We start from the raw sequence: 26,331 nt of genomic DNA, 5'->3' as shown, positions 1-26,331 counted from the left end.
AAATTTAATAAGTGTTTTTGGTAGATTTTTATTGTTTTTCTTTTTACTACCGGGCAGTCCGGTAGAGAGAGAGAGAGAGGAAGAATGGGAGATAGACGGGGGGAAGACATTCGGCAAAGGTCGCCGGGTCCGTGAGTCGAACATGGGACGGCCGAGTTGCGACGCAGCGCAGTACGTGGTGTGCTACTTGAGCGCCCCGGTATGACTAATTTTAAAGCGAACTTCCTAAAACGTCCTTAAAAAACACTTCCTAAAACGGTCTGAATTGAAAGTGTGTTGATCTACATCGATAACAAATAATTATCACAATAAGCAGCCTGTGGGTTTGTGTCTCATACCTTTCAGCAGCTGTTGCTTGAGTCTTATATTGTACTGTGTATTGCTTTCAAAGATCTTGTCTTGAATTGAAGAGTGTCGCCACTCCCATTTAGGTGGACTTCAAACTAAGCAGACCGTTACCTGATAGCTAGAGTTACTAATGCAGTCGTGTGATTTTTGTGGATTCCAGGTGTTTTGGGGTGTAATCGTTTTTGGGTGTAATTCTATCCATGTGTCTTACAAATCAAGTGCAACAGTAAAATTAGTACAACATAACAAGGACATTCCAACCAAGGTCAAATCAACCATGTCTAGTAAGTAGCCTAAGAATGAGTAAGTAGCTCATGCATGAATCAGGTAAGTAAGACTTGAATGTAGCGCACAAATGAACACGTTATATATTTCTATTGGAAATATACTGTTTTCCTCCTGTTTTATATATACTGTTTTCCTTCACATTTGTGTCCTGTTCACGTTTCCCGGTAATAAATCATTTGAAAGGACTTGTGTGGCATTTTGAGAGGAACGCTTTCCCTCATTTGAAAACCGCTATTCGCATGCTTTTCCCAAATTCCATTCAACGATTTGAATGTCCTGAGAGGCAGGGCTTGATTCATGACCAATAGGATGAGCAAAAATCCACATGGGCAAAAAAGAAAGCATTCCATGAGGAACGACTGCATTGGGACCCTCAGCACGGTGGAGGCGCCAAACGCAGGGATAGGATTTTGAATGAACAGTGCAAAAGTAAAACAAAATAACACGGCTGCCCCCGACATATACAACCGATTGATCTGGATGTCTTAAACATATGTACTGTACTATAAACACATACAGATGAAGCACTTCAGATTCAGTTCCCTACTGCTGCGCTTCTGCCACCCTTCTACCACTTTAGAACTAGCACTCAGGTGTTAATTTTCGGGGGCTGGTGGCTGGGTCTAAAACGTGAACAAAGGGAGGGTACTTAACTTAAGTGCTTTCCCAGGGAGGGGGTCGGGGGCTACTGCCCTCAGACCCCCAAGATCATTTTTATATGGGTAGTCTGACTTGGGGTACTGACCATATATTAGTGTTGCAATGCATGATAAGTAAACAGTGAAAAAAGCTAAGAAATCGGATGGCGCTGGGACATTTGGGACGAATAACAATTTAAGATGAAAATCTCCCCAAGCTGTGGGAGGAAGTGGAGGTGTGAAATCTGGCCCGGTCCAGAACAATAGGAGTCACAAAATCAGTTTGGAGTGGAGTGGTGGAGGAGTGGTAGAGGCGCAGTAGAGGTTTGATTTTTCAGTGCTGTATCTGTCCAAAGCACACAATGTTGTATCACTCTTATTCGCAAACGATAAGGTATGAATCAAGCCGCTGTAGCCTTTTCCCCATAAAACAATCAAGAGAGTTTCACCCATTATACCGATATACACATCGAGCAGACATACAGGGTTTTTGTCTGAGGATTAATACAAACATTTAGTGGAAATCGTGCTTGTTGTCAAGACATTCCTTCTCGTCAGTACATTGTAGTGGCAACTCTTAAACCCGTAAACCGGGAACATTCAGTTTGAGTCAATTGACTTATGTTCGCATACATTTTTAATGTGGCCCTTTTCATTTCCCTTCCATCATTGTAATACTGCTGGTATAAACAAAAAATTATTAATACAAAATATAATACAAATGGTATCAGGAACATTTTGAAATTCACTTATTTGCCATCTTTCCCAGAGTGAGACAAGAAGATTGATATCAGTTTCATCACCTGTAGGATTCTGGAGAAGATGGCAAATAAGTGTATTTAAAAATGTTGGAGTATTCCTTTAAGAGCTATACTGTAGCTTGCAGCTAAGGGCTACGCTGCCTATTGATCTGAATGGAGAATGCTAAAAAAAAAATTCAGTTGTGTCAATTGAGAAAATCCCTCCACATTGAAACAAGGTGAAGACAAATGACATTGAAAATTATATCCCTTTAAAGTTTCTATTCATTGATTATGAGTTGGCACCACCTAAATCTCAAACGTTGACTCCTTTTCTTCATTAAATCTCAAAAACATATTTTTCCACCAGACCAACAGCCTCTGGCATTGTATCAGCTCACTGTATTTAATGAAACCTATAGGGAATTGGTAATGTGTGCGCACCTAAAGCTGGTGCGCACCAATCAAGATGGTTGAATTTGTGTACAGTATTTTCGCCCACAAGCATCAGAGGCTGTATTCAGAAAGCCTTGGTTAAGAGTTGTTCCTCACTGGTGGTGGGAATTACAAAATGTAAAAAGTAAAGGCAATTCGATCAAAGATTGATTTGATTACCATGAAGTGATTTATCCTTTGGTCTAATGTGTTTATGGAAATACGCATGCCCAAGATAAATCCAAGTTACGACATGTGATTAAGACGACGAGTGAAGTCGTTGGATCTGATGTGATATCAGCAGCTTAGCTGAGCACAGCGCAATCAGCGCATCCTCAACGTTATTATTATTATTATTATTATTATTATTATTATTATTATTATTATTATTGTTTTTAATCTTTATCTAACCAGGGTAGGACTGCTGCCAGGGGCTATGCATGGCAAATTGTGGCCACTCACTCACTCACTCACTCACTCACTCACTCACTCACTCACTCACTCACTCACTCACTCACTCACTCACTCACTCACTCACTCACCTCACTCACCTCACTCACCTCACTCACCTCACTCACTCACTCACTCACTCACTCACTCACTCACTCACTCACTCACTCACTCACTCACTCACTCACTCACTCACTCACTCACTCACTCACTCACTCACTCAATCACTCACTCACTCACCTCACTCACTCACCCACTCAATCACAGACGTTTTGTCTCGGACGCATGCATAGGTACCACCGTGGGTGGTCAGCAACGCCTGCTTCACATTCACACAGTTACACACATTCAAACCTGGGAGCTGCCCAGTAACAACCACGGTCTGACACTGTTGGCCACTAGGAGCTGCCCAGTAACAACCACGGTCTGACACTGTTGGCCACTAGGAGCTGCCCAGTAACAACCACGGTCTGACACTGTTGGCCACTAGGAGCTGCCCAGTAACAACCACGCTCTGACACTGTTGGCCACTAGGAGCTGCCCAGTAACAACCACGGTCTGACACTGTTGGCCACTAGGAGGAGCTGCCCAGTAACAACCACGGTCTGACACTGTTGGCCACTAGGAGGAGCTGCCCAGTAACAACCACGGTCTGACACTGTTGGCCACTAGGAGCTGCCCCAGTAACAACCACGGTCTGACCACTGTTGGCCACTAGGAGGAGCTGCCCAGTAACAACCACAGTAGGGGTGTAACGGTACATGTATCCCTGGACCTATACGGTTCAGTACGGCTGTGTACCGAACGATTGCAACGGTACGTTAACCACTAACGAACGCACATGCAGAACCTTTTTTTTCCCGTGCAGAATTTTATTCAAACCTCCAAGTTCACCCCTTCCCAAAATATAACTTGCGCAAAGGGCCAGTTCGTTCAGCCCACACACTTTTTTTCTCTATTCAATAACGTTTTACCCTGAGTGAGGGATGATTTACAATAAAGTGCTAAAACAAAGTAGGCTACTTACATTCTTGACGCTAGAACTAGAGCTAGAAATTGTGTTAGCATGAAAAAGAAGGTAGGCCAGCTATATAGTTTACATAGCTTGCATAGGTTCCACAAGTTAAAAATCCAAATCCGAATTACGAACCGTGACTTCAAAACCGAGGTACGTACCGAACCGTGTTTTTTGTGTACCGTTACACCCCTAGAAGACAGCCATGTTAACAGATCCACGCATTATCATTTGATCTAAAACACACACCATTAGGGTTTCTGCTTTCGTTGGAAGATTCCCTTTTTCAGTGAGATAACATTTTGAAGTGTTGACTTACTTACAGTAGTGATGGCACAGCGCCCTCAACCCTCCCCAGCTTCTCTCTCTCTCTCTCGCCTACGCTGTACCCTTCTCAGCCCTCCTCACGTCTCACTTAAAGTAATAACACTTGGGAGAGGTGGACCGTCTAGGTTGTAAATGGATAGGGGTTATTTTTTTGCCAGGGATATTGCAGGGGATGTCATGTAAAAGTATGCAATTAACCGGGTGGGTGTCATGGGGTTCTTGTAGCCCGGGGACCCACGTTTGGGAATTTCCCTCGGTCCCTGGAGGGGCCCGGTCTAATGGAACCAACACTATTCCTGCTGTGTGCAGACCCATCAGAGGCGGGTCAGTGACCTACTTTAGGTCCCAACTAGGGATGTCCGATATTATCGGCCTACCGATATTATCGGCCGATATCGGCATTAAAATGTGATATCGGAAAATATCGGTATCGGTTTTCAAAAAAAAAATTATAATTTTTTATTTGTTTATAATTTCTATAACCTTTATTTACCCAGGCAAGCAAGTAAGAACAAATTCTGATTTTATTTATTGTCAAAAGTATGCATAATGTTGTGTTAATTCCACAACAAGAGATGTAATGTTAATTACCTGAAATTATAACATTTTTGGGGGGGGGGGAACCCTGCATATATCGGTATCGGTTGATATCGGTTGATATCGGTATCGGAAATGAAGAGTTGGACAATATCGGTATATCGGTATCGGTAAAAAAGCCATTATCGAGCATCCCTAGTCCCAACCCACAGTTTAATAAACAAATAGGCTGCCGGCCTTACCGATCAGTGACATGCACAGTGCCTCCTTAAGTCTCTCACAAAGTTGTTGATTTTATTATGAATGATCATAATATTGATTACTGCACATTTATTCTGACTTTTAATCATCGGTGATCTGCACAAAAGTCCATATATATAAAACCCCCCAAAAAAAATATGACTGTAGATGAATAATAATGATTAAAAAGTCACTATTTAGGTCTTCAACCTCTTTGTCACGATAATACTTCAGTTGCTTTTTTCATTCATTCGTAACATTCTACACTTGTTTTTCCCACATTGATATGAAGGAGGGGCAATGCATATAGACCATCTTGTACCACAATATTTCTCAATAAACAGGAGCCAATTATTGTACGGCAGCTTGAGTGAAGCCACATCGCGCGGACGATGTCGAGAACTCGTACTGTAGATATGCACAATGATTGCTTCGCAACACCAGCGCTCGCCCATGTACAGTAAATAGTCTCAAGATCTCACAGCTTCAAGTTAGCTGCATCCAGCTCTTGCGTATGTAGAAATGAAGATAATGATGATGAGTTAATAACAACAACGACAACAATAATATTAATAATAATAATAATAATAACATGCTCAAAATGCCAATGTCGGTGCATTTATTTCTGCATTTGAATGTGTATTGATTGGAGCGACACTATCCAGGAAGTAAAACTTTAAAACATTATCGCCGATAAGTGATTGAAAATGATCACGGAAAACAACATGAATGTGAGAATAGATACACGTAGTGACAAATGCAGTAGTGGTGTGTTCTCGTTAGCCGCAGGGTCAGAGGCCCAGCATATTAACATTATGTAACATTTGGTGGTAAATCTGAATAGAACTTTGAACTACTTTTTTGTCCAGTCTTTGGTTATGCCGGCATAATCTTCTCTTGGCTACCACCTCTAATTATTTCAAAATATGAAGAATTGGTCATCTTGCATTTTGTCAACGCCTTAAAATAATCTCAGGACAGTTTCATTTTTAATTTTGTACACATGAACTCGTCTCTCCCAAAGCCAGAAGCCAGAGAAACAACCCTCTAATGTGTGACGTCATCCACTGAGTTGCATCCATTAACATTGACAGCGTTTACATCCACACGTGTATATATATATAATTATATATCCCATTCAGGATATTTGAGTATTCCATTTTTGTATTGGAGCATGTAAACACTGTATTCCTTTTACACCCACCAGGATAATATTCTGATATTAGCCCGGATGCTGAGGAACATAAACATCTTATCCCATTTACTGTCCGGCTTTGCGCTCTGCATAAGTTCCGTTTCCATGGTAATACCTGCAATATTCCCAATACTTATTATGTGCATGAGGGTGTAAGTGATTGGATGTGAAAATGCCTGTAAACTGATTTCCATCCCATCTTAACACTGTGTCCCATCTTAAAACTCTGTCCAATCTTAACACTCTGTCCCATCTTAGATGTAAACCTAAATATGAATTGGAATACGCAATACTGTGTGTGCATGTAAACATAGTCAATGAACAGGAGGCTGGCTTTGTGTACTGTGTGAACATTATTTACACTCAAAATCAGATTCATTACACAGTAATAGTACAGTCTAAATACATCTATAATCCTGGAACACAAACCCCAGGAACATCCTAATGGTAATGGGTTGCCGTACAGTAATGCAGTACTTCATCAAATATGGATTACCTGCCTTTTTGATGCACAGCAGGTCTGGTTATTACATGACATGCATGGAATCCTACAGGGAGATAAACCAGAAATAAACCCACAAATCATGCTGCTTCTGGAATTGTCCAATATACCTACAATTCCAATTCACTAAACAAATGTGTGCTTGTGTTCAGGGTCTGTGTCAACCAGTGATTGGACAGCAGATGCCACGATTCACTAATCAGGCTATTTATATGTTTACACCATAAGGCTATGAGAAAATAAATCCAGTTTATATACAAACGTTGTAGAGATGTGTGTTTTTGTGTTTAAACTGAAGTTGGTGCCGGAAACGTAAGGCTTACAGTGTTGATGATGTCTCAACACTGTCACAGTTTCCAAGGGTAACCGACAGTTACACCTTGGGTAAGAGCCAGTGAACCATGAAGAAGACCACAGTTGTACCTAATCTGGGTGGCGTGCCTGATGCAGCCACAGCCATCAGCGTGTCAGTCTGGATATAGCTGGATCGTAGCTGACTTCAGCAAATTCTCAGCATATACTGTTACCTCTGATAATGCACGTGTAGCGGTCAACCTTTAAAATACGATATCCTCCTTGTCCAACTCCGGTTGGTCTGGAGATATCAAACAGGTTTTTGGAGAGCTATCAGAAGCTTTCCTATAGCATTGAGGAGGTGAAGTACATCTCTAATACAACTCTCACGAGAAGATATCCTCCTTGTCCCGCTCGGGTGAGGTCGGTCTGGAGATTTCAAACAGAGGTTTAGGAGAGCCAGCGGCTTTCCCCTCTTTGAGGAGCTGGAGTGCCTCGGACAGTTGTGCCTCCAGGTCAGACATTCGACCATTGAGGTTCTTGAGGTCGTCCTTCAACTCCAGCTTGAGCTCCTGAAGCGAGGCTTGGAGGGTTTGCTCCGGGATAGGGTAGAAAGTGTGCCTGGCGTCCGTCTGGACGGGGCTTCGATCCTGAGGGGTCGTGCGGAAGTCGCCCACTTTGTCCAGACGCAGGTCACTTTTAGTGATGCCACTGTCACAGGAGTCCGTCTTCTTCAAAGACGTCTGCGACTCGTGCGCATTGGTCCGTTCGGGCAGAGTTTCCATGGATTCGGCCTTAGACACCGCATTCCAGTTGTCCGTTTTGACCATGGACTCTTTGAAGCGGCCCCAGCCTTTTGACTTGGTAGGCTCGCTCGACCGACACCCGAAGGCACCGGGAGACGGCGCCTGGAGCTTGGCCTTGTCCTTGTCCGAAGGCGCAGAGATGAGCGATGCCGAGGACGAGGAGGGTGTCGCCGGGCTTTCTGTTACCGTGACGATGCTGGTGGTGGCGATGGCTGCCGGAATCGCGAGAGGTTCGACGTACACCGAGCCTTTCTCAACGTCGTGGTCGTCCGGGTCAAGCTTCTCAATCGCCAGGCGGGCTTCCTTCTGCTGCCGGAAGCGCTGGAAGAGTCGCCGTACGGGGTGGTCCGGAGGGAGGTTCAGCGGCGCTTCGTTTTTGCGTCTCAGGCGTTCCTCTTCTTCTCGTTTCACATCGCTGATCTTTCGAAAGACGATCTGCAGCCAAATGAAAGCAAAGAAGCAGGCAAAGTAAATAGCTTTGACACGAAGTACAACAAAACTCTGCACACCGTACAAGAACACAGTACGCCTGCCGTAATAGTTCTGAATAAAAACTGTTGACACAATGAGGTCTGTGGATGATCTTGAGTGACCCTGTCATGATTTCTGGAGAGAGACGTCACTGGTGAGTTTTAGGCTGATCTCTCAGCAAATCACACCAAAACTATCTGGATGGATAAATAGCACTCCGGTTAAGGGGGCATTATTTGTGTGTGTGTGTGTGTTTTCGGTCAAATGCCCCTTCAAGTCCCTCCAAGACTTAGGAGCGAATTCACAAAGACTGGATTGCGCCCACTATGTGCTCCGTCTTAAGGATCTATTCACTAAAGATATTGCGCAAATGATAGTAGCGCAAACACACCCATACGGTGTTGCAGTTGAGTGCAATTTGCTCCTGATATCTGGCAGCGCATTTGGCTCGCAGTGTTTGAGCAGACCCGTCCATGGTGCTGAATCTTTAGGCCGAAGTTAGGCACTGTGTCAGTGAAAATATTTTCAGACTTAGGAATAGTTTTTGAGTGAGAAATTAAGTTGTATTTAATGTTTAGTTAAGAGAATAGAACCCGCATTGTCATATACTCCAGAATAAACTTTTCATTGACCCTGTTTCCAGCATGGACCTGACGAAATGTCACCCTCGCCTATGATACAAAAGCACATACTTTACCCCCACACATTTGCAATGAATATTACAGCGCAAACGTTTTCTCAAAACAACTTTCTTACCCAGTAACCAGGGATTGTCATCCATGTCTTGCATCATTCTGTATAGACTGCTGTTCCTAAAAATGTCACTGTCGTGCACAGACCCAGGGAATTTGGCAACCACATTCGTTATTATATTACTGCCGTTGCACACTACCTGGGTGTTGATTGAATACGTTTGCTTCCTATTTCTAAAAACATGTTCGTTTTCGCATGGTGGTACTGTACAATTGGAACGTGAGTGCAGTCAATAGCGCCCACAACATCGGAGAAGCCGACAACGTTAAAGAACTCCTGCTTTGTCTCCTCAATTGGGGCGTCTTGGGGAAATTGTATGCATCTTGCCACTCTGCAAAAAATGGCTGGTACAACATCCCACATACATTATAAATGTGCTTAGTTACCACCAACTCTCTGAAGATGTAAATTACTTCACTTTAACTGCATGTGGCAATTAGTGCAGATTTTTGTGAATTGGCGTGTTTTTTGCACAGGCATAGCGTCAGAAAAAGCAGCGCAATCCCTTTGTGAATTCGCCTCTTAGAATCTTTGTCAGCAGTGACACAACAGTGCAATACAATAGTCATAGAAATTAGATAACCCAAGACGATGTGCCAGTCAGGTGGGTCTAGTTTATGGATAGTCAGTATGTGCGGAATAGATTAGGCTCCCAAATGTGGTCAGTGTTTCAAAATGGGGGTAATTTTCTTTCTTCTCTTTCCTTGAAGAGAATACAATTCAAACACATTGATGATCGAACAGAAACAAAGCTGGCCTATGACGCTGTGTGGTGTGTGGTGTGTGTGTGTGTGTGTGTGTGTATGTGGGAAGGGTTACTGTAAAAAATAATCTTGTAATTCATAGAGGGGCCATGCAAGTCAACAACTTGATCTAATCATGTTACTTTGACTAAGGTAGTCTAAGCACTGGAGTGGCTGGGTAGTGTAGAGGTCTAAACACTGGAGCGGCTGGGTAGTGTAGAGGTCTAAGCACTGGAGTGGCTGGGTAGTGTAGAGGTCTAAACACTGGAGTGGCTGGGTAGTGTAGAGGTCTAAACACTGGAGTGGCTGGGTAGTGTAGAGGTCTAAGCACTGGAGTGGCTGGGTAGTGTAGAGGTCTAAGCACTGGAGTGGCTGGGTAGTGTAGAGGTCTAAACACTGGAGCGGCTGGGTAGTGTAGAAGTCTAAACACTGGAGTGGCTGGGTAGTGTGTAGAGGTCTAAACACTGGAGATGACAGCACACGTACAGTACACACACCGATGGTGTGTGATGTGTCCAAAAATGAATGGGCAAATGTGCACTGTATGCAGCTGTTTGTCTGCATTGCATTCCCCCCCCCCCCGAACTCAGATTTAGGGTTGATACAACCATCATAATAATATTGTTAATAATAACAATAACAATAATGATGTAATGGAATATTGTTGAGGCACACTAGTTACAACTATATTTCAAACAGGCACTCCATGTCAAAAAGGTTGCTGACCCCTGATATAGTGGATCATACAAATACAAACACAATAGATGTTTTGGAACTTTTGATATGTATTGCCCCTCAACAGGCCACAACTGGGCAACATTAAATTATGCTTGTTAAGCACTATACCAAAAATAAATAACAAATATATACTGATTGATTGAACATTTTAATTAACAGATTGCAGAATGGGTACAGTGCAGTACAGCTCAATACACACAATTGTTAAGGGGATGCAAACCTTATAACTACCTTTATTTCAACCAAAAATGCTTAAACAGTAATGTTAGTGGTAGAAGAGAACTAATTTTGTGCAAAAATGGAAGCTTGTCAATTTCCAATGCGGCAGAATTGTTACAATAGCCGATAATCCATTTTCCCAATAATGAATCCCTATACGGGTGGAACAACCAGTGACGTCAGACTACACCTCCCAAAAATGTCACCAAAACAATTCATATATTATTATTATATTAATAGGCCTATATGGACAGTTATTGACTGCTTACATTGGACAGTTGCATTTCCTTTGCTACCTGTTTAAGGAGTAGTGGTGTTTTATAAGTCAGCATGGATGCACGCGTGTATACCAAACCAAGCCGCATTTCTCGGATACGCTCTCTGATTGGCCACTGACTGACGCTCTCTGATTGGCCACTGATGCGTTTGCCCAATCGCGTGACGAACTGTGTCTTTGCTCATTTCCACGTCAAACAGCCTGCAAACTACCTGGCGTTCTATCGCCATGCTCTAAAGACAAACTCTAACCTTAACCAACTTCGAAGAGTGCCTATGAGCTTAACCAGCGTAGAAACAGGCGTCGGCCAATCAGAGAGCGTCTCCGAGAAATGCGGCTTGGTTTGGTAATCACGCTGGATGCACACCTCTTTCTATCCTCCCTCCCCCTGCCTGTTAGTGGGAGGCCCTTCAGTAAAGGTGAACATGCAAACGGAGGCAGAGTGGATGGGGGCGAGGCTGGAGTGACACAGATAAGGGTCAATCGGAGTTTTAGCTAGTAAACATAGTCAATTAGTTTAGCCAGAGAGATAAATCTCATTAATGCCCACTGAAATTCTAATTCATAATAGAGGGTGTGCGTACACAGCCATATGCAGTCAGGCGAGACCCAGTTCTTGGCTTGTCTGCATTATTTCAACAGTGCAGCAGTCATTATTACAGGACTGCTGTGTAGCAGAGCCTGGCGGCCTCATTAACACAGAGAATCAGTTTTTAAGAATATAACAATATGACATAATAATATCGTAGATATTTAGGTCTATTCACCAGAAATGTGTTTGTGTCATTAATATAACATTACAATTCAATATAAATTGTAATTTTATGGTAATGAGATTTTTATGAATAACAATACTGACTCAGGTGGCGGCCGGGTGGCGCAGCGGTCTAAGCATCTGCCCTACCCTACCTAGCTGAACTTCTCCATGTTTCCACCCCAGTTAGAGCACTGAGGTCATCAAATAAATTACTTTTAGATGTCCCAAGGTCTAGGCAAAAAACAAAAGGTGACCAAGCCTTTGCAGTGGCTGCCCCTAAATTATTGAACAGTCTTCCACTACAAATTAGATCTGCTCAGACCCTAGACAATGTTAAGGCTCAGCTAAAGACTCACCTATTCTCTTTGGCGTTTTGAGGCTTAGTAAGCCATATATCTCTGGTCGTGTCGTGATTGTTTTTAATGTAGTGCAGCTTCTGATTTTGTGTATACTGTATATATATTCTTTTTTGTATCTCTCAGTTTTTATATTGTATTTTTAGTATTTTTCTATATGTTATATTGTGAAGCACTTTGGTACAACTTCGGTTGGTTTTAAATGTGCTATATAAATAAAGTTGACCTTGACCTTGACCTTGCCCACCACCACAGAGACAGTGGGATCGAATCCAGCTGTGGTGCTTCCGGGTTGGCCGACCGTCCATACTAACACAATTGGCAGTGTTAGCGGGTGGGAAAACCCGGCGAGGGTGGGTCCTGGTCGTTGTAAAACAGCGACTCCTACAGTTCGGTCGGGGCGCCTGCACAGCGAGGTCGGATCCTGGGGGAGGTAGTGTGACCTTCCACACGTTACACTCTCCCAGTGAGAGTCCGCGCTGCCAGGTGAAAAGAAGTGGGGATTGGCTGCACATGTGTCGGAGGAAGCATGTGATAGTCTCCGCCCCTCCCAGGCCGACGGTAGGGGGCAGAGCACGCAACGACCAGGTAGGGGATTGGGAATTGGCATAACGACTAACATTGGGATGGGAGAAAAACGGAAAAAAAGGGGGAAAAAGAGAAAGTAACAAAATTGAAATAAATAAAATAAAAAAAAACAATACTGACTCAGATGTGGCTGCTGGCACAACAGCCCGTGTGGAGGGGAGAAACCGTTCCTGAAAAAAGGCCACTTGAATCCCACGCTGTGCCGTCCATTCAATCAAGGCCAGGTTCTCCCCCCCCCCCCCGTGTCATTTACATGCTTTTAAGTATAGGGCCCCTGGCGAACGGTCAGTTCAAGGCAATAGATGAGATTGCCTCTCCTTATGCAAGCAAATCAATCTAATGCACTCTTCTGGGAGGGGAAGCTTATTGGTAACAAGCCGCCGGTGAAGATTGGTAGCCGGTAGTCTTACGGCCGCTGTCACCGTCAGTGATTTGTGAACAGAGGATGTGAGTGGCTTTCCGTGCCGTCGCATGTCTATGGAATTGGGATTCTGTGCGTGAGATTGTGTGGGAGTGACAGAGCCGTGTATGAACCCTGTTATTTTCCTCATGTTTTCATCCATTCGTCTGTCTTTCTGTCTGTGAACAACGTTACAGGTATATCATTTCAGATTAAATAGGAAGCGACGTGTCACTGGTGAATGCTTTGTCCGATTTTGTCTTTGTCCTACGATATAGCGAGAGGAGTCATTTGGCCTCATGGTTGCGCAATTCTCACAAAACTAAAAACCAAGAATCAGCTTGACTTATCATGATAAGTAAGCAAGCTAATTGAAGATTATAAGGATAGAGTTTACTGACAGAATGACGTGTTGCAACATGGAGAGGCCTAGGTTACAGCAATGGGCCCTAGCCTAGTTATAAATGTGTGTACAAGTTGAAGGCTATATATGCGTAGAGAGAAAGAGAGTGAGAGGGGGTAGTGTGTGTAGATAGATACAGTATATCTGGGTGCATGTGTGTGTGTGTTTTGAACAAACAAACTGCAGGGAGCGGAGCGGGGACATGGGATGGAGGGAGAGAAAATACATTGTTCCCTCATATAGGTATATGGTTGTTCCTTCATATAGTTCTATGGTTGTTCCACTAGTCTGGTGGAATGCTGGCACAGCGCTAACAGAGTGTGGAGAGAGGTCTGGCTATGCGAGACTAGCAGTGGGACAATTTATTTTTATTTTTTTGTATCTACTTTTTTTCTCCCATTTTCAATTTTTCTCCCATCCCAATTTCGTATCATCCAATTCTACCCTCCCCTGTCTCGAACGTTGTTAGGCCATGCCTCCCACAAGCCGGCTGCAATGTGGACGAAGCCTTGCATCACGTGTCCCCTCCGGTACTCGAGGAGGCAGCCGTTGCATCTTTTCACCTGCACAGCGCGATCTCTCAGCGGCGGGGGTCTGCGTGGGAGGGACACGCCGCCCCCGTCGCTTCCTGATTCTGCTGCGCAGGCGCACCAACCGACCTGTAGGAGTCGCTGTCCACAACGTCCGATCCCCACCCATCAGCTTTCCCACCCTTAACACTGCCAATTGTGTTAGTATGAACGACCAGCCAAGCTGATAGCAATGCGGAGAGCTGGGCTCGAACCCAGCGTCTCCTGCATTGGTGGCGAGCGCCTTGCCCACTACACCACCTAGCCGCCCTATATCTATTCCTAATGATAACCACTGCTATGCTCAATTATGTCTCATCAAATGTTGCAGCACTTTTGGGGTGCGATGCCATTTTGTTACACAGATTTGGTGCAAAATTTAAACATGGTCAAAAATGTCTCCATAATATCCAATTAAGACACCAAGGCCTTGAACAACACCTTGGGAAAATCCATGCCGTAATTTGGTATCAAACACTTTTGACATCTGCATATTTCTGTAAGAATTCAATTTTTTTCGGCTAATGGATAGTGATAACTTGTGCTCTGAAAATGGCTTTGGCCCTTCAACCCTAGAACCAGCCCGTAGCCCTTCAACCCTAGAACCAGCCCATAGCCCTTCAACCCTAGAACCAGCCCATAGCCCTTCAACCCTAGAACCAGCCCGTAGCCCTTCAACCCTAGAACCACCAGCCCGTAGCCCTTCAACCCTAGAACCAGCCCGTAGCCCTTCAACCCTAGAACCAGCCCGTAGCCCTTCAACCCTAGAACCAGCCCGTAGCCCTTCAACCCTAGAACCAGCGCAGACAGACGCACCCCAGAGCAGCAGCTCTGTGGCCACCAAGACTGTCAATACTGCTGGCATTGCATCTGCTGGCTCTGACTGCGTGGAGAGTTGCTGTCGGGACATATAGACAGGTAAAGCTGCACAGCTAATTATAGACAAAAAGGAGACCGCTAGATTGTTTGGCCAAAGAAAAGGGTACTTCAATGCAGAATGGTACACAAATAGAGCGTGGTCAATTCTTTGGAAAAACAGTACGCGAGGATTCTGTGAAATAGAAGGCTACTTTTTCTTTCCAATACTGTGTTGCTAGAGCATGTTTATTTAAGAGCATGTTTATTTATGTATATTTAATAACCTAAGTACAGGAAAGTAACTTTGCCTGCAGCATGACAGGCCTAATATTTCCTGCCATTTGAGTTCTATCGTAGTAGAGCCCAGATGAATCTGGTCTGTTTCAAAAGCAACTACAACTACAACTTCTTTCTGGACCGAACAGACTCCACATTAGACCAGACTTCTGCTTTTTCTTTTTTTTTACCACTGCTCCAGCTCCAGTTTCAGATGCCTGGTATTTTCAGCACCATGGACAGCAGCGCTTCATAGTGAGGGTCCTTGAGCAGTGATCATGGATGGATACACCATCACATGTTAACTAATGTATAGACTAGGGATGCTCGATATTGGCTTTTTTTACCGATACCGATATACCGATATTGTCCAACTCTTAATTTCCGATACCGATATCAACCGATACCGATATATGCAGGGTTTCCCCCCCCCAAAAAAACTGAATAATTTCAGGTAATTAACATTACATATCTCTTGTTGTGGAATTAACACAACATTATGCATACTTTTGACAATAAATAAAATCAGAATTTGTTCTTACTTGCTTGCCTGGGTAAATAAAGGTTATAGAAATGTAAAAAAAAAATATATATATATTATTTTCTTTGAAAACCGATATTTTCCGATATCACATTTTAATGCCAATATCGGTAGGCCGATAATATCGGACATCCCTAGTATAGACCCATTAGTAACCCCTGTGAGTAAAGGGAGCTAACCAGCCAGTCAACACCACATCGCATTGAAATGACTGTCAGTCACAAACACACACACACACACTTTCTGGCAGGCCCTTCTGAAATGAATCCGCCCTTATTTTCAATATACCTAGACATGCCATATATCCTCTGAAATGGGTTTGTAAAGTTTGTGGTTGTAAAGTTTCATGAGGTTGTGGTTATCCTAGAGGTCACAACAGGTGACAACGTGTTATACAGTGAGGTCAAGTTTCAGCTTTTCCAGTCACACCCAATTCATACAATTCCAGTTCTGTTTAGGGACCATAGTATGCAGAAATAGGCAAAAAGAATACACTAAGCTGAATGGGAAAACTGCATGGGATTAGCATGAATTGGGCATACCTGTAAAGGGGGGACTGTTGGGTATCCATATACTGTAACACATTTTCATTCAGATATATCGAGGTGAGAAGTTAAAGAAGCCCTTTGAAAATGGCCCTGCAATTTGTTCCCTCACCAAATATATTTTTCACAGACTTTGGATAATTATTTAGCCCTGTTCCTGACAAGCTAGCATGACGAGCTAGGTACTTATAGATTCCTAGGTTGTACACTCATCTATTTTACCAGTCTTGGGATAATCAGAGCTATTTTCACCTATATATCAGCGTGTGCCATATGTGTGTATGTGTGTGTGCGATCAGGAAATAAGATAATCGATTTTTCAGCCCGCTTCTATAGCGTGCATAAGTAGCTAGCATGACGAGCTAGGTACTTATAAATTCCTAGGTTGTACACTCATTGATTTGTACACCATGCAGGCGAAGCTGGTTAGTCATATTAGTAGTGGAAATAAGTTTGGTACAGGTGTTGCACCTTTCAGAAATGTTTCTGAATATAAAGTGGTCCAGGACAGAACATTTTGTGGCCGCCACAAAAAATCAAACTAGTGCGAGTGAAATGTATTTAATAGGAGCCAATTTTCGGTGCCCTACCCTAATGTCCAGATCAGGAAATGGGGAAATATCCTGCAGCTGAAGGAAATACCATAGAGAAGACCGAAGGAGCCTGAAAACCGGATCAAATGTAAAAAAAAAATGAAAACAGCCCAATTGCTCAATGGTGGCCAGTTTTAGTTCAAGTAATTGCTCGGCTTAAAGATATAAATTGTAATGTCGTCAAACAGCGCCCTCTAGATAAAAGAGCCCTGCTTGGTATTGCTCTTTGTTAACTTTTGTTTCGTTCCAACGTGTGGGTTGGAATTTAGTAACTTATTATACTGTGAATTTCTCCAGACCTCTCTTGGCAGAGCCTGAGGTGTGGCCAGCAGTAGCGACCCCTCCTCTATACCCCCTGACAACCAACCCACGACAAAGACTAAAACTGTAAGGACTCTTCCCGTTTAGCATGTAGGAAGAAAACGACACAAGCTTTGTTTTGAAGCAAGCCGACACGTATTCCATCCGAGCTAGACTCCATGACGATCTGCAAATTTGCCGATTGTGGAGGAGCTGAAGAATGAGCTGAAGCCTCTTTCTAATATTCTGACAGAGATTACAGCTACGACCGCTTCCCACGCCCCGAGAAATGGATTGCTGCTCTGGAGGCGACCTGCTCCCGTCTATCATCTGAAAACAAGACACTTAGGGCTAAAGCTGAGGATTTGGAGTCACGCTCCTGACTGACTAACTAACCTTCGCGGAATCGGGATTCCCTAGGAGGGGGCGGATCCAGTCAAGTTCATGACTGTTTTTTTTCCAACAAAATCCAGGGCTCTGACTTATTTTCCTCTCCTCTGATTTTTGTATCTACTTTTTTCTCCCATTTAAAATTTTTCTCCAATCCCAATATCGTATCGTACAATTCTACCCTCCCCTGTCTCGAACGCTGTTAGGCCATGCGAAGCCTTACATCACGTGTCCCCTCCGGTACTCGAGGAAGTAGCCGTCGCATCTTTTCACCTGCACAGCGCAATCTCTCAGCGGCGGGGGTCTGCGTGGGAGGGACACGCCGCCCCCGTCGCTTCCTGATTCTGCTGCGCAGGCGCACCAACCGACCTGTAGGAGTCGCTGTCCACAACGTCCGATCCCCACCCATCAGCTTTCCCACCCCCTAACACTGCCAATTGTGTTAGTATGAACGACCAGCCCAGCTGATAGCAACGCGGAGAGCTGGGCTCGAACCCAGCGTCTCCTGCATTGGTGGCGAGCGCCTTGCCCACTACACCACCTAGCCGCCCCTCTCCTCTGATACTTGACAGCGCAATATCCACATCACTACTCAAAATTCGTACAGGTCTGCGTTAAAAGCCTCACACTCACCCTCTTCCGAAGGTTGTACGTTAGCAGCAGGTTCCTGGAGAAATGGTTGGAGAACGCCGTGTAGAACTCCAGCACCTTCTGCAGGGCATCACGCTTGATGATGTGGAGGTCGCAGTAGGTGAGCGCTCGGACGTTGGCACAGGCTTGGGCTAGAGTCACCTCTTTCCAAAAGACATCCCCAAAAACATCTCCCTTGCCTGCAGAGAAGAAGAGATCATAAAGGTGGATCGTTATGTATCCCTGCTGTGGGGAGAGTTGTGATTCAAAGCAGCAACATTAGAGGGAGGAATAATGGATAATTGACCTGTGGAGGAAATAAGAGCTTGTCTCCCCCTCTCACCCATAACAGACTTGTCTCCTCATAAGGACGTGTCTTAATCTCCTCCCTCTAGAATGGGAGCCACTCAGCTATAATCTCTAACTATTCTGTATGTATTTGATCTATCTGGCTAATAAATCGTATTAACCGGATCCATTTGACTGAGTAAGTTATTCACAATATTCTTGATCTACTACTGACCTCATGCAGCAACATCGTATCACTGTGTATGTATGTACTGTACAGCCCCCCCCCCCCCCCCCGTATAATATACAGACTCTATCCTAAGTCAACCCCATGTACAAATATATAGCCAACATAAGTCTACCCTGTACGAATATACAATACTCCATACTAAGTCTTAGTCTAATCTGATATAAATAAAAATATTAAACAGATGATCAATAAATAAAAATGTACGTAAATACACATGTGATTGAGATGTGAATAAAGTGACTGATAGTCCATGCAGGGTTCAATAGTTAAAAGGGTTCAGTAGTTAAAAGTCTATCAGTTCTAACAGTTCTCCAGCGGTTAACCAAGTCAACCCTTGCCCTCAGCAGTGGAGCTTGAAGGCTACTGGCACAAAGGACTGACTGACCGAGGCCATTTGTGGTCCGTGGCGCGGGTGGGTGAGTCTATGGCTGAATGTGCTCCTCATCTTCCATATAAAAATATATTATTATTTATATTCCTATATATATATATATTCCTCTGAGCCCACTAGGGCTAACCTAATACACTGAGTGGCCACTATGTCTGTTAGCAAAAATAGACTCAATCCCATTTAGGAAATTGATCGCTTGGCAGTTAATTGTGTAAACGTTGGAACTCATTATCTGTTCAGACACACTATTAGGTTCTGAATGATTTACGTCCATACCATTTAGAGGATTTTAAATATTTATCTGTAACATGTATAGACCAGCATCATACTCTTAGAAACAGCACAACTATGTACAATTCTGGGGGATTTCCAGGGAAATGGAATGGTAAATGGACTGCATGTATATAATGCTTTTATCCAAAGCGCTTTACAATTTGCTCCTCACATTCACCCATTCACTCACATCGACGGTGGCGGCAACAATGCAAGGTGCCAACCTGCTCATCAGGTGCAATTAGGGGTTAAGTCTTGCTCAAGGACACTTCGACACGTTGCCAGGAGTGGGAATTGAACCAGGAACCTTCTGATTACCAGACAATTGCTTTACCTACTGAGCCATTGTCGCCCCCATTGTTAGGCTCTCACACACACACACACAAAGGGAGCCGCATGTGATTGGTGGAGGCGGGACCCTTACCAAAAACTGTTGTTGCTAATCATTGACACATGCTAGCCTGTAATAATATAATGCTAGCCTGTAATAATATATTGCAAATATATGCCATCACACACACTGGCATTTAAAGGGTTAGAATTATAAAATGAATATGTGGTGTTATGATCAGGGCTGAAGTTGAATAAAAGATTGTATTTTTTTCAATCTGACATTACAAAAAAAACAGAAAATCCATCCAAATCAGTGTTGTTGCTAATCATACATATGCTAGCCTGTTTTTTTTTACAATAATTTGTGATGCCATCACAAACACTGGCATTTAAAGGGTACAAATTAAAAGATTCCTGCACCAGAATGCAGGAAATGAAGTCTTTGTAACAACAAATGTCCTGGTGGGGGACCCCCTGCTTAAAAAGTGGCCTGACTAGGGCTATATTTTGCACTATATTTCCTGGCCTGAATGATTTCCCCAGTCCGGCCCTGGTTAAAAGCCTCCAATGCTTATTAGTGTGTGTGCATGTTTCAGTACATTTCCATTAAAAAAATAAAAATAAAATAATTTTTTTTTACCTCCTATGATAGTGGGAGTCACGGCTCTCTGACACCGTTATTTGGGGGTTCTGGCCTGAAAAGTTTGGGAACCCCTGTATTAGTTCATGCATTGAGCAAGTACCATGGTTTCATGATACCATGAAAGCCCTTTCAAAACCCATTGAGAAAAAAATGCATGGTTGTTGATGTGAAAATGAATGCTTGAATGAAGCTTTCATGTTACATAAGTTACATACATACACACTGTAACTGGCTATTAGATAGAATACATGACTGTGTGTAGAACAGACAGAGCTGCCTCAGCCAATTAAGGGATATAATTGGGCACTTAGGGCTCTAGGGCCAACAGAGTTAGTTAAATAGAACTAGTTAAATAGAAAACCCTGAATTTGAAAGTATAAAATCTCTCATTAAATAATAATAATGAACCAAGGGGTATTAAAAATAACTTGAATTAATCAGCTCCTTCTCATGAAACTACTGAAAGTATTCTCAAATTTTGTTTTGCATTCACAGTAGATACGCTCCCTCTGTAAAATAAGACCATTAGATTAGATTATAATTTATTGTCATATACAGTACAACAAAAATATATGTGTGCAAATGTAACAGTAAAGTGCAATAGTAATATACAATGTACAGGTAATTAAACTGCATACAAAATATACAAATTAGTACTACTGGGTGTAGTGCTAATCAGATGTATGTACAGAGTTAGTAGTATTAATATGTGCAGTGATACAGGTATAAAGACAGTATGGTAGTAAGTAAGTCATACTGGCCAGCAGTGTAACTATTAAGATTAGGTAAGGGATATGTACAGATTGATATAGATATAGTATCTTCAGATATGTAAAAGGATTATGTGCAGGTAAGTACATACAGGTGTAAATAGATATATATATACAGTAAGAATGAATATATATATATACGGTATATACAGCATTATTGTACATGCTATCATACAGAGTTATATGGGTTATATGCAGGTGTATAAGTAGGTATATAGGAGGATTATATGCAGACAGATATGGATATGTATATATATGCAATAAATATATAATGTATATATGGCAGGCTCTGTACGATTATGTCGTAATAACATAATTTCAAGTCATTCAACTTGCAGGCGGCTGGGTGGCGCAGCGGACATTGCGCTCGTCACCAACGCAAGAGACACCGGGTTCGAATCCGGCTGTCTGCGTTGCCTCCGGCTTGGGCCGGCCGTCATACTAACTCAATTGGCAGAGTTAGCGGGTGGAAGTCGATGGGTGCTAATCTGGACGTTGTGGACAGCGACTCCTACAGGTCGGTTGGGGGACGCCTGCACAGCAGAGACAGGAAATGGCGGGGGGGTAGTGTGAGCCTCCCACACGTTACACCTCGCCAATGAGAGTCCACGCTGGCAGGTGAAAAGATGTGACAGGCTGCCTCCTCGTGTATCGGAGGGGACACGTGATGCAAGGCTTCTATCCTCCCTACAACCGGCCAGTGGGGGGCATATGCGAGCAACATTCAAGACAGGGGAGGGGAGAATTGGCACGGCTAAATTGGGATGGGAGAAAAAATAGAAAAAGAGGAGAAAAAGTGGATAAAAAAAAAGTAATTAAACTTGCAAAAAACACTTTGATGTCCATTTACCTACATATCTTCAATGCCCTGGTTCTGCCAAACAACTTTAGACTAGATAGCATGTCAACCTCTGAAATAATCTATGACTGGCCTCATCTAGGGGAATTACAGTAACCAGTAGCGCAATAGATGAAAGTCTTTTGAAGCACGGTTGAGGTCAAAACACATTCTTGGTTACAGGAATAACCAGCTGAACTGTCCTTTAAGTGTTTATTTAGTACGGGCAGAGACGACGCTCCAGCTATGAGCCTTCTTCTGCGTTAAGTCAAATCACGTTCAGTCAATTCAAATAATAAATAAATAAATAATTAGGGCTGTCAGTTTATCGCGTTAATTAGATTAATTAATTACACAGCAAATTATCGCGTTGTGAAAATTAACTCAAAATTAATTACAATTTTTTTTTTTTTATCTTTTTTTTTTATCTCATTCATTCCATAAGAATACACATTTACAGACTTTTTTTTTATATGGTCCATTTGCATGTTCTTGGTATCTGATTCAAGGGACATCTATGGATCTCAGGGAATGTATTCCCAGTGTCAGAAATACTGTCTGTTACTAGACTTGAGTAAATTGTAATGAACCAAATGAGAATATCAATAATTTTTTTTTATCTTTGACTGTGAATAACACCATGCTAAAATTGACCAGACCTGAAAAATCTAAGCAAATTAATAGATGGAAGATGATTAAACAGAAGGTTTTGTAGATACAGTACTGAATTCTGCCATCCGGACACATGCAATTTGAAATATGATTATAGAATATAGAATATCAGGCATAAAATGGTTATGCCATTAAAATGCGATTAATTAGATTAATTAATTACAAATCCTGTAATTAATTAGATACATTTTTTTTAATCGCCTGACAGCACTATAAATAATACGTTTAATACATTTTCACAGTCACTCTTAATAACTAACTCTTTTGTACTTGATGTAAGAACCTTTCTGTATAAAAAAAAACGGACTGAATTGGAAGTAAATTGAGCCTCGATGTGGAGGCATGGGGGATATGGGACGTGCAACACAGTGTTTAGGGTAGCAGTGGCCTAAAGGTTCAAAGAAGTGGTCCTGTGACCAAAAGGTCACTGGTTAAAATCACCAGACTGGCAAGGAAACCTCAGTGGGAGAAGTGAATGAAAAACACCCTCAGCAAGGCACTCGACCCCCCCCGACTGCTCCCGTGGCGTTACTGAAAAAGAACACAAGCGCTCAGCAGATCTTCCTTAGATAAATAAAGGGGGGGGGGGGAGAACAGAGCCTATCGAGAAAACAGAGCCTATCGAGAAGGACATTGACACAGATTGACGTCTCCATCCCGTGAGCACTTTGAAACTATATGGTTTCTGTCCTACAGCACCATTAGACTAATGAGAAGAACTTCACTCAGAGAGGCAACTGGTTTATCACCGGTGGCTCCATTACAGGGGAGCATGTCTATGTTCCCCGGGTCCTATGTTCCCCGGGTCCTATGTTCCCCGATTGATTGATTGATTGATTGATTGAAATTTTTAGACCACCAGCCCTGATTCCAAACTCTAACCTTAACCAACTTCGAAAGAGGGCCTAAGCTTAACCAGTTAGAAACAAGGCGGACATTAATAATTAATAAAATAAAAAAAATTAATAAAATGTTCAATCGATTAATCAATCAATCGGGGAACATAGGACCCGGGGAACATAGGGATGATCCCCATTACAGCGTGAACCGACCCAGGGCAATGATATCAGTCTAACAGCGTTTTGATTGGTCCAAAGAGGAACCAATAGTAGCAGGTTACTGTCTGTGATGCGGCAGAGTGTGTGTGTCACTCAGCAAGGCAGAGCCTGTCGTCCATTACTCTCCGAAATCAATTGTTTGACTAATCAAATCATAGCAGGAGACGGACTAAAAAAAGAAAAGCTTGATCCGCAGAGGTGGGGCGAGTAAAGACATAACAAATTATTCTTTTCTATGCAGAAGAATTCCATTACTTCTTGTGTGTGTGCAGTGCAGACAGTAAACGCTCCATTGTGCATTGTTTGCTTGAGCACCTGTGTGTGTGTGAGAGAGAAGGAGAAGGAAAGGTATTTAATATTGTAATGTAACCCAACAGTTCAATTGCATTCCTTCGAATATATCATTAATCAATTAAACTTATATTGAAATACACTATATAGCCTATACACCAACACTGAAATGACAGTGGATAAATAAATAAATAAATAAATAAATAAATAAATAAATAAATAAATAAATAAATAAATAAATAAATAAATAAATAAATAAATAAATAAATAAATAAATAAATAAATAAATAAATAAATAAATAAATAAATAAATAAGAACTAAAGCTAATCGCATGGAAATAGACTGCATTAATATTCCATAACAAGTCTTGTGTGTGCCAGTATGGCCTACGTGTCTAATGAACAGTATAGGCTTAATATATTCTAGTTACTTGTTTCATTAGGATTTATTAGATACTATGCTCTGCCTCTGCCCTACGTACAGTATAAGTACAGTAGGGCAGAGCATATAGTATCTACTAAATCCTAATGCAACAAGTCATTAATGGAATAATAAGCCTATACTACGTTCATTCATTACGCGTAGGCATTAATGGAATAATAAGCCTATACTGCGTTCATTCATTACGCCGTAGGCTACAGTATACTGCGCGCATGTGTGTGTGTGTGTGTGTGTGTGTGCGCGTGCGCGCTGCGGCGGCAGGTGTACCACGAGCTGTACTATATATGATGACAATACATTAATCTAATCTCATTTCGATGGGTCGCGCAAGACTCGCAAGGCACTTCCGCATCCATTTCCACACAGCTGCGTCATTACTTTGCCTCTGGAGGCGTTGTTTTGTATGCAAATGACCTGAACGGGAACGCGCGTTTGAGTTTAAGACAGAATGCCATTCTCCAAGCAGATATCAGATCATATCACAGGTGCGACCGTTTCAGCCCCTTAAGACATATTCCCAGCACGTTCGGGACTCAGAGTGAACTTGTCATTGATTCTGTCTCAGTCGGTTCCACGATAAGTCTTCCAAGAGAACTCTTTGAAAAATGTTGGAGAATGAGACCCAATGTGTTGAGTGCTACAGTGTAGGTTAGTTTATTAGGTAGACGAACTATAGGAGCTAGACAGTAGAGAGATTGGACGGACAGTAGACGGAAACGTTTACCACCAACCATAGTTGTGTGGCATTAAAGTATCTTGTATCTTGTAGAGATGAACTAGGAGCTAGGCAGTAGAGAGACGCAGCACTGACGCAGCCCTGACCCAGCCCTGATGCAGCCCTGACCCAGCCCTGATGCAGCCCTGACGCAGCACTGACGCAGCCCTGACCCAGCCCTGATGCAGCCCTGACGCAGCCCTGACGCAGCCCTGATGCAGCCCTGACGCAGCACTGACGCAGCCCTGACCCAGCCCTGATGCAGCATGCACCCCGCTGCTGACCCACTGACCCAGCCACCTCTCACTGTAAGCGCCGCCCACAGCAGCATCATCAGGTGGGGTTGAAACATTCAGAATGCCGAGTAGTCAAACACTCTTGTGCGCGCAGGTATGAGATGATGTGGGTGGCAGCGTGGATTAATTTACCTTCATCGGTAATAAAACCGATATGGCATAACATCGCAAAGATTACATAATTTTTTTCACTCACTCACTCACTCACTCACTCACTCACTCACTCACTCACTCACTCACTCACTCACTCGCTCACTCACTCACTCACTCACTCACTCACTCACTCACTCACTCACTCACTCACATAATACATTTCCTAAGATAATTACAACTGTCTTTGATGGTGTCACAGCAAAAGAAAATCTACTTTTGAGGTTTACCGTATCCTATCTGTCACAACAGCATACACTCAAGTGGTCCATTCAAGCAAAGGACAGGATTTTGAACACTGCTGCGATGGGCTTTCAAATTTCGACAGGCTAAAAACACCATTTCCTTCATCCCAGTGTTTCGCCACACTTTTAATCCTTCCCCCCGCTGTGCTCCATTGTCAATATTTCAGAGCAACTCTCATCGGTAGCGTCTGCGCCGGCCATCTGGACGTGTGACTCCATTGCATTGTGTGGTCTGTCACGCGGTCCTGTTGGACGCCAGGACCATGTAGGACAAAAGAGTCTGCAGGGAATTGTGATCTGTTCATTTAACAGTAATCACGGAGACTGGTCTTCAAGAGAAAGTTGTCATTTGTGTACTAGTATAGGTAACCCTTTCACTACCACACTACAGGTTAGCCTTTCACTACCACACTACAGAAGGTTAACCTTTCACTACCACACTACAGAAGGTTAA

The 26,331-nt window shown here is 42.9% G+C and overlaps 1 protein-coding gene across 1 annotated transcript in view; it reads right to left on the bottom strand.

The window, feature by feature from the left end:
• Nucleotides 1-7,395: 7,395 nt before the first annotated feature.
• kcnh1a (potassium voltage-gated channel, subfamily H (eag-related), member 1a) overlaps nucleotides 7,396-26,331 on the bottom strand; it is a gene marked incomplete at both ends in the record, with an annotated part of 161,846 nt that continues 142,910 nt past the window's right edge. Inside the window, 2 exon segments of the mRNA XM_084321540.1 lie at nucleotides 7,396-8,250; nucleotides 18,226-18,422. Coding sequence (XP_084177666.1) covers nucleotides 7,396-8,250; nucleotides 18,226-18,422 — 1,052 coding nt within the window.

The sequence above is a fragment of the Notolepis coatsorum genome (assembly GCF_963971535.1).
Source record: "Notolepis coatsorum genome assembly, chromosome: 9".
Classification (NCBI taxonomy): Eukaryota; Metazoa; Chordata; class Actinopteri; order Aulopiformes; family Paralepididae; genus Notolepis; species Notolepis coatsorum.
The sequence above is the reverse complement of the archived record's forward strand: the minus strand, read 5'-3'. Positions and strand labels throughout refer to the sequence as shown.